General features: G+C 38.2%; 1 protein-coding gene across 1 annotated transcript in view; it reads right to left on the bottom strand.

The window, feature by feature from the left end:
- The window catches only part of dnah7 (dynein, axonemal, heavy chain 7), an 82370-nt gene that overhangs the window by 22146 nt on the left and 44836 nt on the right, over positions 1–15388 (bottom strand). Inside the window, exons 41-49 of the mRNA XM_032568172.1 lie at positions 14728–14973; positions 13131–13360; positions 12312–12642; positions 9951–10297; positions 8733–8913; positions 8161–8346; positions 7832–7995; positions 5152–5306; positions 1970–2160 (exon numbers count right to left, since the gene is read on the bottom strand). Of these exons, the coding sequence (XP_032424063.1) occupies positions 1970–2160; positions 5152–5306; positions 7832–7995; positions 8161–8346; positions 8733–8913; positions 9951–10297; positions 12312–12642; positions 13131–13360; positions 14728–14973 (2031 nt within the window). The remainder of the gene's footprint in view (positions 1–1969; positions 2161–5151; positions 5307–7831; positions 7996–8160; positions 8347–8732; positions 8914–9950; positions 10298–12311; positions 12643–13130; positions 13361–14727; positions 14974–15388) is intronic.

Raw genomic sequence — 15388 nt, 5'->3', positions numbered from 1 at the left:
AGTTTAAACTCATTAAAACTGAAAGTAGAATAACTGGCATTGAACAGCACCCCCTGCCAGAAATCTGGGGCAGATTGTGGAAAAGCCAGAACCACTGCAGTCAGCAGAAGCCGTCGTCTCTTTGAGGAATTTGCAGGTTTCCATCCATAAGGTGAAAGAAATTGATACAAATATTGCTTCATCCCAAACGCCACTACAGATCTCAACCAACTTTGACCAAACGTGTCACATTTTGAAGATTTTTGAACATCTGTTTTCTATTTTTTTGTCATTGAATGTCGTATTTGTGTTGTCTGCAGCTGTGGAATCATAAAGTACTGAACTGAAGAGTTACTATTGCTTTTGTAAATCGCTGTGCTTATCTCAACATGACATTTCCTGTGTAATCACTAAAGTTTGTTGGTTTTCTCTGTTTTAAATCAGTTGCAACGATCAAATTGCCTCTAATAAAGCAGCCGTGTGGTGAACTCGTTCTTTTAGTGTGAAAAGGTGTTGCAGTTTCTTAGCTTTTACCTGGAGGTTGTTCTCTATAACCTAAATAAGAAGTGTGCTTCTCTGGGGTTTAATTTTATTTCCATTGATGCAGTGAGGCCCACTCTGCTGGTGGTAACAGCTTGGATCTCATATAAATCTTCAGTTTGTCCTTTTCACACATTCACATTGGAAAAGAGCCGCTTCTCCAGCGGATCAGCCCTCTTTTGCATTTCGAAAAGCGGTTTAATGGGCGTAATGGAAACCCTCACATAATACACTGTATGCCAAAAAAAGATTTAGACAAAAATGGAAGAGAAAGGGACTGAGCCAGTTGTGAAAAATGAGCTGAATCAATCTAATAGCCGGCCATAAAGCGGCGAGCTGCTACAAATAGATGCTGGAAATGTGATCTTCTGAAATGCTTTCCAACCTCTTCCTTCTCTGTAATGTGATTTACTTTAATGCTCCTTTTCCTGAAATACTTTTTCAGATCATGGAGGGTAGGAGAACAATGATCCACTGTGTGATTGGGGTAAAAATGATCGGTGTAATCGAATAACAAACATCTTCCTAAAAGGAAAAAAATATTCAAGCTGTGAGACAGAAAGAACAGAGACTTTCTGACAGAATCGCCTGTTTTGTCGTCAAAATAACCCACTAACACGAGGTTTTTCACTTACTGATGAAAAGTTTAAACAGAATATCATGTTTCTCTGATATTATGAACATAAATGAAATATTTTCCAGATAAAGATTTGAAAGGAGAGGCATGAACACTGCAAAATCACAAAATCTCACCGAGTATTTTTGGTCTCCGTTCCAGTGCAAATATCTTATTACATTTGAAATAAGACAAAACTTACTTATAAGTAACTTTTCGTCATCCAACCATTTGGGTAACTTGTGGTTGCCTAGCAACAACGTCTTGCTAGGGAGCCACCTAGCAACATTTCTCTAGTCACAGATAAATTTATTTACAACACAGGAACAATTTCCTGTTAAATAATCTGCCATTGAAGCTACTACTTTTTAAATCAAATTATTAACTTAAAACAAGCCTCTATGTTTGCTTGTAAGTTAGTCTTGTCTTATATTTGCATTAGAAACTAGACCAAAATTACTTGGAAATAGACTTTGCGTTTTTGCAGTGCAACAACCTGTGCGGTAGCCGTGGTCTTTTGCCGCTACTCCAGTGGACCAACCACAAGTTGCGTAACTTGTGGTTGCCTAGCAACGACCTGTTGCGTAGCTAACGCAGCAGCAGTTTCAGGTTTCGCCTCGTAAGTGGCTAAAAATAAAAAAAATAACGGCATGGAGTGAAAACTGGATAAAACAGGAAAGGTCACGCCATCAGTTTGGAAGCATTTCAGATATTTAAAACAAAAGCAATCAGTAATGATCAATATCGACTGTTATGAAAACCTTGCATCATTCTAGGTTTTCCGGCCTTATCGTCTGGTCCTACAGGAAAGATTTTAAATCCAGAGAGTTTTACCTTCACTGAGATCTTGGGTAAGTAGTGAGGGTTACGCAGCTTGGTGGTGATGTAGAAGCGGAAGTCGGGCGCGTACTCGATGGTGGAGTCTCCCAGGCGGATGCACAGCGCCCCGCCCTGCTTGAAGGTCTGCTTCAGCAGCAGAGGCTCCAGGATGGGGTCCAGATCCTCACCGATGTTCTCCAGCAGCACTGGAACACAAAACCCGCCTCATCTTTACAAACCATCATCATCATCATCATCCGGGTGTCAGCCGCTACAGCGGTGAAGCTGCACCGTTTTAAATGGTTCCAGTCGAAGCGAATTGTTTTCCTCCACAACATGTCAGCGTTATCGCTGAACTGGTTTCCAAAATGACTCTCACTCAGAGACAGAGCAGCGTAACGCTGTCAGGTCAACGGAGAGAAAAACATCCAGGAAAAGCTCAGAGGCTTTTGTCCCTCATTTCACTCAAACTCATATAGATTCATTACACAGAGAAAAACATACATAACTTTTATTTTCTGTATTTTTGACTTACAAGAACAAACATTTAAAATTCAGCATTTCACATCAGTAGAAATTTAAGGATTTTTTACTGGGTTGGGGCTCCTTTTGCATTAATTACTGCATCAGTCCTGAAAACTCCAGAAGGAAAATCTGGACTATTTGGAGCAGCCTCTGACAAGCTAATAGTTCGCTTAGCAATTTATCCAGATAATAATTTAATGCTGATGCTTAAGATCAAGTATGTCCTATTTGCATCTTGGTAGAACAAGATGCTCAACATTCCTCATTTTGATTTCTTATTATTTTTCATGAAGGATTAAAAAAATTCTTACTAATATTACAAGTTTATTTTTTTAGCAACATTTCAACTTCATTTACGTATCATTACAATTTTATTCTCATAATTTTATCAGTTTATTCTCGTATTATTCCAACTTTTTTCCATATTACTTCAAGTTTATTCTCATAAGATTATGACTATTTATTGCGACCTTTTCCTGTATTATTATAACACTTTTGTTGTTTTATTGTGACTCTTTTTTTCTCGTATTATTACGACTTTATTCCCAGATCATTCCAACTTTTCTTCCATATTATCACCTTTTTCTCACATTCTTACAACTCTATAAGCGTTTTAGCATTAGCTTCTGCTACCGTGCTGATGTAGTGCTTTAGTGTTAGCGCAGCTAGTGTTTTCGTTAGCAGTGCCTACCACTGGCAGCTACTTCCTTATTTTAGTTATCAGGACGAATAAATCGACCAACATTAGCTCTTCCTCTGTGGAGCTCATGTGAATGACCAGGAAACCACTGAGGCTTCAAACGCCGGACTCCCCTAACATCACTGCTAATGTGATTTCACATTAAGCCTGATAATGCTGCTCTCATGTTTCCAACGCTGGCCCGTTTGTAATTGATGTTGCTCTGTCAGGAGGCAACTCGGCTCCCAGAGGCAACTGGGAGCGGCGACCTTTTCCAAACACAAACCAGCAGCAACTTGCTAATGATTACGTAAGAGAAACAACAGCTCCGTCCGGCCGGAGGAGCGAACAGCGGCACTTCGTTACGGACTGCGACACAAACACAAAGAAAGTGCAAAAGTGTGAAATAAGAAAAGAGGCCATCAGGGAAGGAGCTGTTCCCTCTGGGGACAATTTTACAGAGACGTTGCTCTGCCAGTCTGCTGGTGAGCGAAGAGTCAGGTCGTTACTCAGATGTCCTTTTAATGCCTGTTTCTCACTTTAAATACGTTGCCTCTGAATCCAGTCAAATGGACGTTTTTTTTACTGTTTTTCCTCCTCAGAGCAGCTTGTTCTGCTGTTTGGTGGATCATTAGGCCACATCCACTAAGAAGGTTCTACTTTAGCGCTTCAGCATCACAAGTCAGCCCACACACTTCAATCATACCCGTCTCCCGTTTTGTTGGGGAAAACTACCGTATTTCACCCGATTCCTGAGATCAGCTCATTCAGCCTGACTGAGAGTCTCGTCGAGTCGTTTTGAACGACTTTCTCTGTCGTTTACTTCTTTTAGGCAAATTATGTTAACACCAATAGCATACAAAGCTTTACGCTCAAAGTGCCAGTAAGGGTTCGTCTCGTTTATCATTTCCTGCCCAATGAAAAGCATGAAATGACGCGCAAAGGAATTATTTCACATAAATATGGTTGTGTAACAGGTAACAAAACGTTGTTTCTCCAGACATTGTTGACGTATTAAGTTCTGTTAGGCTGGTTACCGTAGCAACCGGTAACTGTCAGCTCCGCCCCTTTTTGTCTTTCTGTTGCCGTTTGAAACTGGTTTGTATCAGGATCAGCTCTGTTTTTTCTTTTCAAGTATTACAAGTATTATAGTTCAACATATATTTTATACAAATGTAATTATATACAGTGTTTTATGAGTAATATTGCTATGTTTTGTATGTGTTTTTATCTGTTATTATTAATGTCCATTTTAGCTGTTTAAATTTACAAATATCAACTCCTGCTATTGTTTTGTTTAGGGTTATTTGTTATATTTTATTTAATGTTTAGGGGCAGAAGCTGCTGGACTGATATTAACCATAAACGTGATTTCCTCTTTTGTTAGAATAAATAAAGTGGATCTGAGTGTTTCTCTACAGTTGATGAAAATGTAAATAAATGTGCTTCAGTGGCTTTTTGTGTTTTCATTTAGGCTGTTTAATAGGAATTACACTGGAATTTCCACAGCACTTCAGTGTTAAAGGCCGACCAGATTCTGAGTGGCTGATGGTAGTTTGTGGTTAAATGGTAGTTTCTTTTTTTTTTTTTTTTTTTAAGATTTCTTGTCTTATAATTTAGGGAATACTGGACCGAGGTTGGGCTGGTGGGACGGCTCGCATCAGGCAGCGGAAAATGTCCCTTTATTTTAAATCCAAAACTTGACTTCAATCTGACTGCTGAGGACGCTAGCAGCTATTAGCAGATGCTAACAGCTGCTAGCAGATGCTAACAAATGTAGCTCTCTCTCTGCGGCGTTAATGTGATTCTCTGCTGTTTTAAACACAGCAGCCAGAATCAAAGCCCATCTGAAACAAAACATCTCAGTGATGTGGCTGATTTCAGTTTCCCTCTGCAGAGACCAGAACAAAGGAGAGCAGCAGTCTGGGAGGTAAAGAGTGACACCGTGTGGCCGGGGCTGGAACTGCAGACATAAATGAGGGGAAGGAGAGACCTGGGTTCCCGAACTGGATGCAGTTCTCCAGAGTGCGGACGAAGTCGGAGTCGCTCAGCTTGATGACATGGAGGCTGTTGGCTTTCTCCATGTTCTTCACCCACTTGTTGGCCTGACCCTGGGGGTCGATCATCAGCGGCCATCGCCTGGCGTTACTGGAGGGAGGGAGGGAGAAAGAGAGAGAGAGAACAAGAGAGAGGGGCAGAACAAAAAAGGAGAGAAAACAAGACAGAGAGAACAAAAAGAGAGTGAGAGAAAGATAGATTCATACACAGGACAATGTCTTGCAAAAATATTCGCATGCCTTTATGAAATAATCCAAAAATGCATTTTTATTGGGATTTTACAAGTTACATGAATACAAAATATTGCGTCCGTCGCTTTAAAATAATATGTGAACAAGATGGCTCCTCAAAACAAAGACAACCAATCAGCTACTGGACGACAAACTGAGCACATCCACTCACTCTGCAAGACGATTAATCGTGATTAATCGCAGTAGTGGCTTCTGGATTAATCACGATTTATCGTGATTAATCGTCTCACTGAAATAATCGTCAATTAATTTAGCAATCAATTAACCATTAATTTTAGTAAACAGACTCATAAAACTGGCCTTTGCTGCCAGAATAACACACTCAGAGCAGTAATTAGACCCAAATAAAAAACTGTCTTTAAATATTAGCTTAACTAACCTCCTAAAAAAATGTCCTATTAAGCAGTTATTATTTTCCAAAGATTGATCAATTAATAAAAAAGTAATCACTGGATTAAGTGAAGCAGAAATGGCTCCGATTTTCACATGTAGATTTTAGTAGAATTATTTCAGCTGCAGATGAATCCTTTACATAAAAATATCTGGAAAAAGTGCAAATTGTTTTACCCGATTAACTGATTAATCATCAGAATAATAACTTTCAGATGCAGCCTTAATTTGAATATAATCCAACCTAATTGCACAGTTTGATAACTAACAACAGTTGGAATTTAAAATTGATTGTATTGATATTAGTACTTTGTAAAATGCTTTAAGACAATATTTGTGGTAATTTAAATAAACTGAATTGTTTAGAACCAGAAAAATTGACATTATTTCCTAAAGGAAGGACCTGGATTAGACGCATCCTGCAAAAATCTGTTTCATTTTGCTTTTATCTGCCTCCCAAAGTTTGTAAACTATTAAAAAGAAAATCACATCCACAGATTTGTTTTGCATTTCAGGTTTATCAGTTGTTTTTTGTCACAATTGTTTCTCCGCCTCCGTTATCAAACTTGAATATTGCTAAGATACAACCTGGTGTGTTTTTCCTCCAGACTCTGATAATATCTGTGGGTTTTTTTGCAGAATTTAAGCTTCTCTCACAGTTTGCTAATAGCAGCAAACAGCAGGCGTCCAGCAGAAAAGACTTCATCTCTGTACTGCTGCAGCTTTAACGTTTTTACAAGTCAGGAGCGATGAAGATCCACGTTTTGATTCGCCAAGTCTAAAGGAGCTGAGTATTTACATCTTCATTGTTTTCATTTCACTTTATTTGCTTGAAACAAAACCAGAAATAATTGAATTGAGATTTTATGAGGAAGAACACAAACTAACATAAGGAGGAAGGAAAATTACCCAGTAGACCGAACATTTTCCATCAGTTCATTCAGAATTTTAGATTTTGTTTATTTTTATTGTTGAATCTTTTGTATAATTTGCTTCCACTTTACATTTCCACTTTACTTTGAGTTGATCTAGGGCACAGGTGTCAAACTCCAGTCCTCGAGGGCCGCTGTCCTGCAGTTTTTAGATGTGTCACAGGTACAAAAAGCTGGAATGTAATGGCTTAATTACCTCCTCCTTGTGTAGATCAGATCTCCCAGCCTTGCTAATGACCTAATTATTCTATTCAGGTGTGGTGCAGCAGAGGCAAATCTAAAAGTTGCAGGACAGCGGCCCTCGAGGACTGGAGTTTGACACCCCTGATCTGGGACATTACCCAAAAACAGCATTAGCTTGTAGCTAACGCTACAAAATATGTCAAAAAACATCGACTTCTAGAAAGTTTTAGCCTTGAGCTCTTAGGGGTTTCTTTGCAGTAGTGGCTTCTGGACAGTTTTTCTACAATTTTGAAATTAATTTCAGAAAAAAACCCTCAAACTTGAATTTGAAATCTCAAAAAACTGCTAGAATTTTTTTTTTGGATTAATCTAAAAAAAAATTCTAGAAAAAAAAAAAAACTTTTCAGAGCTCCAAGTCAGATTTTCTAGAAAAAACTTTCTGAGTTTGAAAAGTCAAAAATTTGCTTGAAAAGCAATTTGATTATTCTCAGACATTTTCCGGATTTTCTTTTTTATTTCTATGCTTAAAAAGTGAAAAAAAAATCTCAGTTCTTTCTAGCAAATTTCCAATTTTTAAACTCTTATATTTCCTTGGTTTCATTTTGGCGGAAATTTAATTTAAGCAGGAAGATGAGCATGCCAAATAATATTTCAATGAATCATTGTAAATGATATTTTAGATTTTGTAATAATTTTTATTTTAAAGAATTTTAAAAATTCTCATCTTCCCTCCAGCTTTCTGCGGGCCTCTAGCGCCCTCTGGTGGCTGATGTATGACATAAAATCCCAGTAATTTGTGTGTTCAGTGTGTTGACATAATGTGACTAGAGGTGGGAATGTCTTTGTCTGCTGAACTCACGATATCATGATGCCGTTTTCTATGGAGAAGCTGTCTGACGGCAGGCCGGCGATGTTCCACGCCTGGATCTTTACCGGTTCGCCCAGAGAGCTGGTGAGCGACATGTTGGAGGAACACGGGATCTCCATGGCCCTACACATTTCCAGCCACTTCTCCGTCTGATCCTGGAGGAAACGTTTCAACAATTAAAAAAAAGACACATAAAAAAAAAACATCAAAGATTTGAGCTGGACGCAGAATGCTACGCTAGCATTTAGCATATGGAAGCACTTTAAGCTCAAAAGTAGAGTTAGCTGCAGCAGGCTGGCGGATATCTTGGCTGCCTCCACCTGTCTGTATTTGGAGGTGAAGGCTCCCAGGTAAGCCACGATGCCTGATGAGATTAGCATGTCCCCAGTTAGATTGTTGTAGAGCAGGCCCAGATTAAAGGCCATTTCACTCCAACGGGTTTTCTCTCCGCCCAGGCCTCCGATCAGCTGCTCGGCTCGCTCCAGTTTCTTACTGCACAGATCCACCTGCAGGCCAAACCAACCAGTCAAAGTTTGGAAACATTTATTGCAACAAGGACAATAGTTTCAGCACAATTCTATAAAGTCTGTGCCCAAAAACATTTTTTGAAACAAAAAAAGCAAACCTGAATTTGAAGAACTTTTATTTTCAGTTCCATTTTTTTCTTTGATTCATTTTGAATTGCTTTTTAGTTTCAACATTATTTTTCAGCTTCAAATCTTTTCTTTTAGTTTCCATTTTTTCAGTCTCAAAATGACTTTTCAGCTTCAAAATATATTTTTTGAGCTACTTTTATTACCCCAACGTGGCTCCATACGATTCCCAGTTTCTATGCAGCTCAAACTGCTCAGTGCTGTTAGCTTAACACTTTAAAGTGAGAGTTGTTACGGACCTGGAACTCCAGATCAGCTTTCTTGTTCTTGTTTGCCTCCAGAGTCTCTTCCAGCTTCGCCAGTTTATCCTGGACTTCTTTGAGCGCCGCCTGCTTGATGTGCAGAGCGTCCATGGCGATCTTCAGCTCTCCTTCAGCTTCTGCAAGTTTGGCTTTCTTTGGCGCAACCACCTTGGCCACTCTGTATGCATATTGACGAGACAAAAAAACAATTTACACAGAATTGTATGGAGTCAGATTGCTCCAAAACATTTTTTTAGAAACTGAAAAAAAAAAGATGTAAAATTGACAAATAAATTTGAAACTGATAGAAAATTTGAAACTAAAGAAAAGATTTGAAGCTGAAAAAAGATCTCAAACTGGAAAAAAAAAATAAACGGAAAAAAATGTCAAAATTACTTTTCATATTGAATTTGTTTTACTAAAAAATAAAAAACTGGGGCAAACCTTTTGGCCCCAATTCAGCTCCATAAATTTTGAAAAATAAAGTTTCTTCAAATTATTTTTGAAATTAAAAGAGAAATTAAAACTGAAAGGAAAAGGTTTGAAACTGAAAAATAATTTAGAATCTAGAAAATGAGTTTGAAACAAATAAAAAAGTTCAAAACTACTTTTCAGATTCAAGTTTTTTTTTTTTAGTTTCAATAAAACAAAAACAATTTGCAGCAAATTTTATGACCCCAATTTAGCTCTCTAAATTGCGGCCACAAATTTAAAAATCTGGAATTATATTTTTAATTATACAGTATAAATTATTATTTTATGATATAATTTTAAACTGACAAAGTTAAAAACTAATATTAAGGTTGAAGGGTTTTTTTTTAGTAAAAAGAAGTTTGAGCAAAAGTTTTAAATGTTATTTTTACCTGAAAAAAATGAAACTGAAAAGAAAAGATTTGATGCTGAAAAATAAATAAATACATTTTAAGATGAAAAAAAATTTTAAAAACTCCTTTTAAGATTCAAGTTTATTTTTCAGTTTATCTCCATAGAATTTAAGCTCAGATGGAAATAAATACTACAAAAATAAAGGCAAATGTTGGTAAAGATTTGGACCAAACTTTATGGCCACAATTGAGCTCCATAAAATTCAAGCAAAACAGGAAATAAACACTGTAAAAACCTTGGGTAAAAATAGGTGTTTATAAATACAGATAAGATTCAGTCAAATGTGAATGAGACAAAGTGGTAAGAAGGGAGCAGAAGGGAAACTCTTACTTGTCGTACTTGTCCATGGCACAGACCCACTTACACATTCCCTCCGCCGCAGTGGACGCCGTTCTGATCTTCTCCGGCACAAAGTCCGGGTTGGTGATGTACTTCTGGCGGATGACGGTGATCAGGTTGAGAGGGATGTTGTCCTTGTTGTACTCATGCAGACTCTGCAGGAAGCGCATGTCTCCCAGCAGCTTCTTGGCCGGACCCCAGTAGTCCTCCACCTTCTTCAGAGAGCCGCCCGGGTCCGGGATTCGGTCCGGCTTGACGGCCTTCAGGATGCAGATGGCCTCCATCACCAGCTTCACCCCTGCAGGCGGGTTCTTCATGGACTTCACCAGCGAGATGTCCTGCACATTTCAGCACACAAATCAGAGAAGATGGGAAAAATTTAACAGAATAAAAATTCAAACTCATTTTTGAACAAATATGGCAGCTTATGTTACACTGCAAAAACAACAAAAGACTTTGGTCTTGTTTCTAGTGCAAACATCTTAGTACATTTGTAAGACAAATCTAAATTTTTAGGAGGAAATATGAGTTTGTTTCAAGTCAATGATTTTTACAATCGATACAAAATATTATTACCGGTAGTTCCACAAGAGGATTATTTCATTTCATTATTTCATAACAAGACATTTTTCCCATATATTAAGTGAAATAATCAGCCAGTGAAACTACAAATTTTCACCTGCATTCAAGCATTATTTACCTAAAACAAACTCCTACATATAGGTTAAAAGTTACTAATTACTCAGTTTTGCATTATTTCAAATGTACGAAGATATCTCCACTACAAACTAGACAAAAATATTTGGCAAAATATGTAACTTATGTTTTTGCAGTGAGAAGTGAAGAAAGGGTTCCCTACACTGCAAAAACACAAAAGTCTTACCAAGTATTTTTGGTTTAGTTTAGTACAAATATCTCAGCACAATTGAAATAAGAGAAAACCAATTAATAACTTTTCAGCAAAAAAAAAATTAGCTTATTGTAAGTAAATAATTCTTCAGTACTCATGGGAAATACGTCTTGTTACACAGTAACTGAAATAATTTACCAGTGGAAGTAGAACTTTTTCATAAATATTAAGGAATTATTAACTTAAAACAAGCTCTTATATTTTACCGAAAAATTATAACAGCTTGTTTAAGTCAATAATATCTCAATATTGATGGAAAAGTTCTGGTTCCATTGGCAGATTAATTTACTTATAGGAAAAAAGTCTTGTTAGAAGTTAAATAATCTAGTACTAGTACTAATTATTGACTTAAATAAACTCCTATATATTACTGAAAATTACTTGTAAGTTATTTTCGTCTTATTTTAAGTATAGTATGACATTTGCATTAGAAACTTTACAAAAATACTAGGAAAATGTTGTGATTTTGCAGTGCAACAACCTGTTTCCTGCCCCTAGTGTTCCCTCGTTGTCCCCTAGTGCGCTTCCAATGGTTCTCTACAGCAAAATGTCAAGTGCCTGAATTCTATGGTGCGTTCACACGCGAGTCAAAAACGAGTCCGACGCTTCAAGTTCGACGCGTGTTCACTTTGAATGCAGACGCTTAACGCGTTTCGCATGTCTGCTGTACATTCAAAGACTATGCGGAAGAGCGTCAAGTCGTTGTTTTGCGTTGGATGCTCTTGACATGTCAAACGCTTGAAACGCTTCGCAACGGCCCTCGACGCGCCTCCACATAGAGTTTGACTGTAAACCAGACGCACCTGATGCTCAAAACGCGTTTGGTGTGAACGGAGCAAAGTGGACACGCGTCGAACTTGAAGCGTCGGACTTGATGCGTTCTTGATGCGCGTAACGCGTTTGGTGTGAACGCACCATTAGACAACACCAAACCTTGACATTACCAGAATACAAAACTACTCCTAATCTCAGTCTAAACTTAATCTACACCTTAACCCAGATACTAAATATAATGTTTTACAGCATTAGGATCAGGCTTCAACAACATAAATAAGTGAACAATAGAGACTATATAGACACCCTTATGTCAATATGTAATCGTTGGAGTGATTTATGACCTTAATAATTAATTGCCTTTAATTTCCAGTGACCAGATAGAAGATGTAACTAAGTCTCCGTGAGAAAGGGTATTTAAGAAATAAACACAGATTCACTGATTGAATTTGTGTTTGATATGCAGCATATCAAACATGCTGCATGGTGCTGTTGCGTAACTTGTGGGTTACCTTTGCAGTGAGCAAAACATTGTTGTTTGTGTACGTATATGTATTCTTGTTTTGTTTTTTATTGACCTTTTCAATTTAAAGAAAGCATATTATCATATAAAATCCATTGAATTTTGCGATTTAAACAGTAGTAGGGTTCCTTTTGGCGCCTCCTACCTGCGGGGTAAGCGTATTCAGCGCGTCCAGAGCCGACTGCAGGATGGGCGTGGCTTCTGCCAGGTCGGCGTCGCATTCGTCCTTTATGGCCTTGGCGGCCATGGCTTGCTCGTTGGACACCGCCTCGTCCTCCTTCACCACCTTCTCCGTGGCGGCCACCTCCTTGGATTCGCGCTCGATCACCACCATCATCTCGTCCACCTGTTTGCTGGCCACCATCAGCTGCGGCTGCAGCGCCTCCAGCTCCACCTGCATGATGGCCACCTGGTCTGCGGCCGACTGCAGCTTTTCCAGACCAACTTTGTAGCGATACTTCAGCTGCATCACCTCGCTGGACGGAGAGGCAAGAAAAAATAGCTGATGTCCAGATGGATTGAGATGAAATGTTGCCTAATCGCTTAAAGTCAGTGGAGGGCACATTTCTGCTAATATGCTAATAGTATAGCTAAGTTAGCATTTTAGCGCTACACCATTTTTACTAAAGTTCAACAACAGCATTGAAGTTTTAGCAATCAACTGTTTCCTCTTTTGTGTTCTTTAGAAATAGCTTAGTCTAAATACCATGTTGGTATAGCGCTTTAGCATTTTTGCTAACTTTGAAAACATTTAGCACACATTCTTTTGCATGAGCTTCCACTAAATACAATATTGGTGTAGCGCTTTAGCGTTAGCTTCCGCTGAATACCTTGTTAGTATAGCGCTTTAGCATAATGCAACTAATCTTTGACTAATGCTTTAGTGTTAGCTTCTGCTAACTTTTTCTTGTTAGCAGTGCCCACCACTGCTGTAACATTAACATTAACGATGTGATTGTCTCACGTTCTTTTCGTCTTCAGCAGGTTTTTGAAAGTGGAAATGAGCTCCAGGTAGGAAGTGGGTGTGACGTAGTTGTGGCGCTGCAGCTCGTCCAGAAAGCGAGCCGACAGCTCCATAGTGGACGTGTGAAACCTCTTGCACATGTGGATGCAGCCCTGCCGGTACTGATCCGTCATCTCAACGTCCTCCAGGAAGCGATCGGCCACGGCTTGCAGGGCGTCTTCAGGCCAAGGCTGAAGGATGCAGAAATGTGTCCAGTTTATTGTCAAGAAACGTTTTTTTAGACCAGGTATGATTGAAATTATCAAAATGGAAGTACGTGCTATTTTGATCTGAATCTTCAGATCAAAATAGCAGTAAAAGTAGTAAAATTGAATAAGATTATTAAAGTTTGCCTCCACCAGAGTAGTAAAATTTTTAAAATATCATTGGATTATCAAATCTTCTGTTAGGAAATGTTTCAGCCAACCTGCACAGTTTTAAAGCTCATCATCCCAATAACACAGAATATCACAGCAAAAATATTTCAAGTGTTGATACAAGCATAAAAATGTGTATGAACACCACTCAGGTTGTATGGTTTTCATATTTCCCATCAGGCATGTGAATTTCAGGATGACGGCCATTTTTAAAGATGGCTGCCATCTCACAAATGTTGCTGTTTGAGAGACTTACACCAGTCGTCAACTGGAAGGAGATGAAGATGTGTGATACAGACTTACAGGCAGCCATCTTAATGGTTAGCATTAGCTTCTACTAATTTTGTATTTGCTTAGCAGTTTAGCGCTATCGGTGCTAAGATTTAAGATTCTTGTTCAGCGAATTAGTGGAACATTTTGGTTAGCTGTTCTCACCACGGCCAATAACTACTGTCGATTTTAGTGCAAACATTTATTCTCCATTACTACCATGGTGGCCATTTTGAAAAATGTTGATGGTTATTGTTAGCTCCTGCTAATTTTTAAATTATTAAGTGGTTTAGTGTTAGCGGAGTTAAGATTCTTATTTAGCGAATTAGAGGAATTGTTTGGTTAGCTTTGGAAATATCATATATTGTCCAGTATAAAAATGGCAGCCATTGTGGAAAAGAAAACAGAGGGACAACATCAAGAAAATTTACATGATATCTATCATTCAAAATATGTAGCTGCGATTTGTCTCCAAACAAATTCTTTTAATTGATGATTTCAAGGAAAAATAAATTTTTCATAACAACCATGGCGGCCATCTTGAAAAATCAAAACAGTATCAGTAAATATAATTTGTACTGGTCCAAGTATGTTTGATTTGACACCAAATGCCAATAAAAATGAGCAAATTAAGTGAAAAAAAATCTTGGTTGATGACCATCTAGGTGGTTTGAAAAATGGCCGCCATCTTGAATTTTTCTATGGCTAATATTTATTACCTCTGGGATCCAAGTTAGATTCTTGTATCCACATATGAAAGATTCAACAATCTGCTGCACTATAAAACTTCAGACCAGACCTGCAAACTCAATAGATCCCATTGTACCTAAACATTGAAAATCTATCAGAGCCCCCATCCAAGCTCGGAAAGTTCTGGTACCAAAGTCATGAAATCGGGTTACTCGGCCCACCTGGAACCAGTTAATGGTGCAGCAGTTAATGAGGGCGGGGAATCGGCGCAGGCGGTCCCTGAAGGCGTCGCCGATGGGACTCATGGCCAGCACCACGTGCAGCTGTGTGCGGCAGCGCTCCAGGAACATGTTGAACAGGGCGAGCGGCGAGCCGTCCGTCTGCTTGTCGCGATCGCGCTGCCGGTCCAGAACCCGCATCTTCTCACAGATTTCCTGCTTCTCGTCCACGGCGAACAGGTTGGGAACCTGGAGAAAAACATCAACATGTCAACCTTCCAGCCAAAGTTTTAGTCATTTTAAAATGAATCCAACGACTTTCAACTCATCCGTTCCTATTTTTATGGGTGTTATTTGTAAAGTCACTCAATAAAAAATTAAGAGCAATATTTTTGTTTATTTAGTCAATCATAAGAAAAAAAGGGTGTTCATTTTTTAAAACTATATTTTTACCATATTTAGCTAACAATCTAAATATTTAGTTTGCTAGGTAATGATTTGAAATGCTTAGTTTGAAAAATAATACTTAGTTTGGAAATTAAATTCTAATTTGGAAAAAAATATTTTTCAATATTCAATATTGCAAGATAAATATTTAATTTGCTGTTAAATATTATAATTACTATTTTTCAAACTAAATATTTAGCTGCCAAGCTATTTATGT

Source organism: Xiphophorus hellerii, chromosome 7, assembly GCF_003331165.1.
Source record: "Xiphophorus hellerii strain 12219 chromosome 7, Xiphophorus_hellerii-4.1, whole genome shotgun sequence".
NCBI lineage: Eukaryota > Metazoa > Chordata > Actinopteri > Cyprinodontiformes > Poeciliidae > Xiphophorus > Xiphophorus hellerii.
The sequence above is the reverse complement of the archived record's forward strand: the minus strand, read 5'-3'. Positions and strand labels throughout refer to the sequence as shown.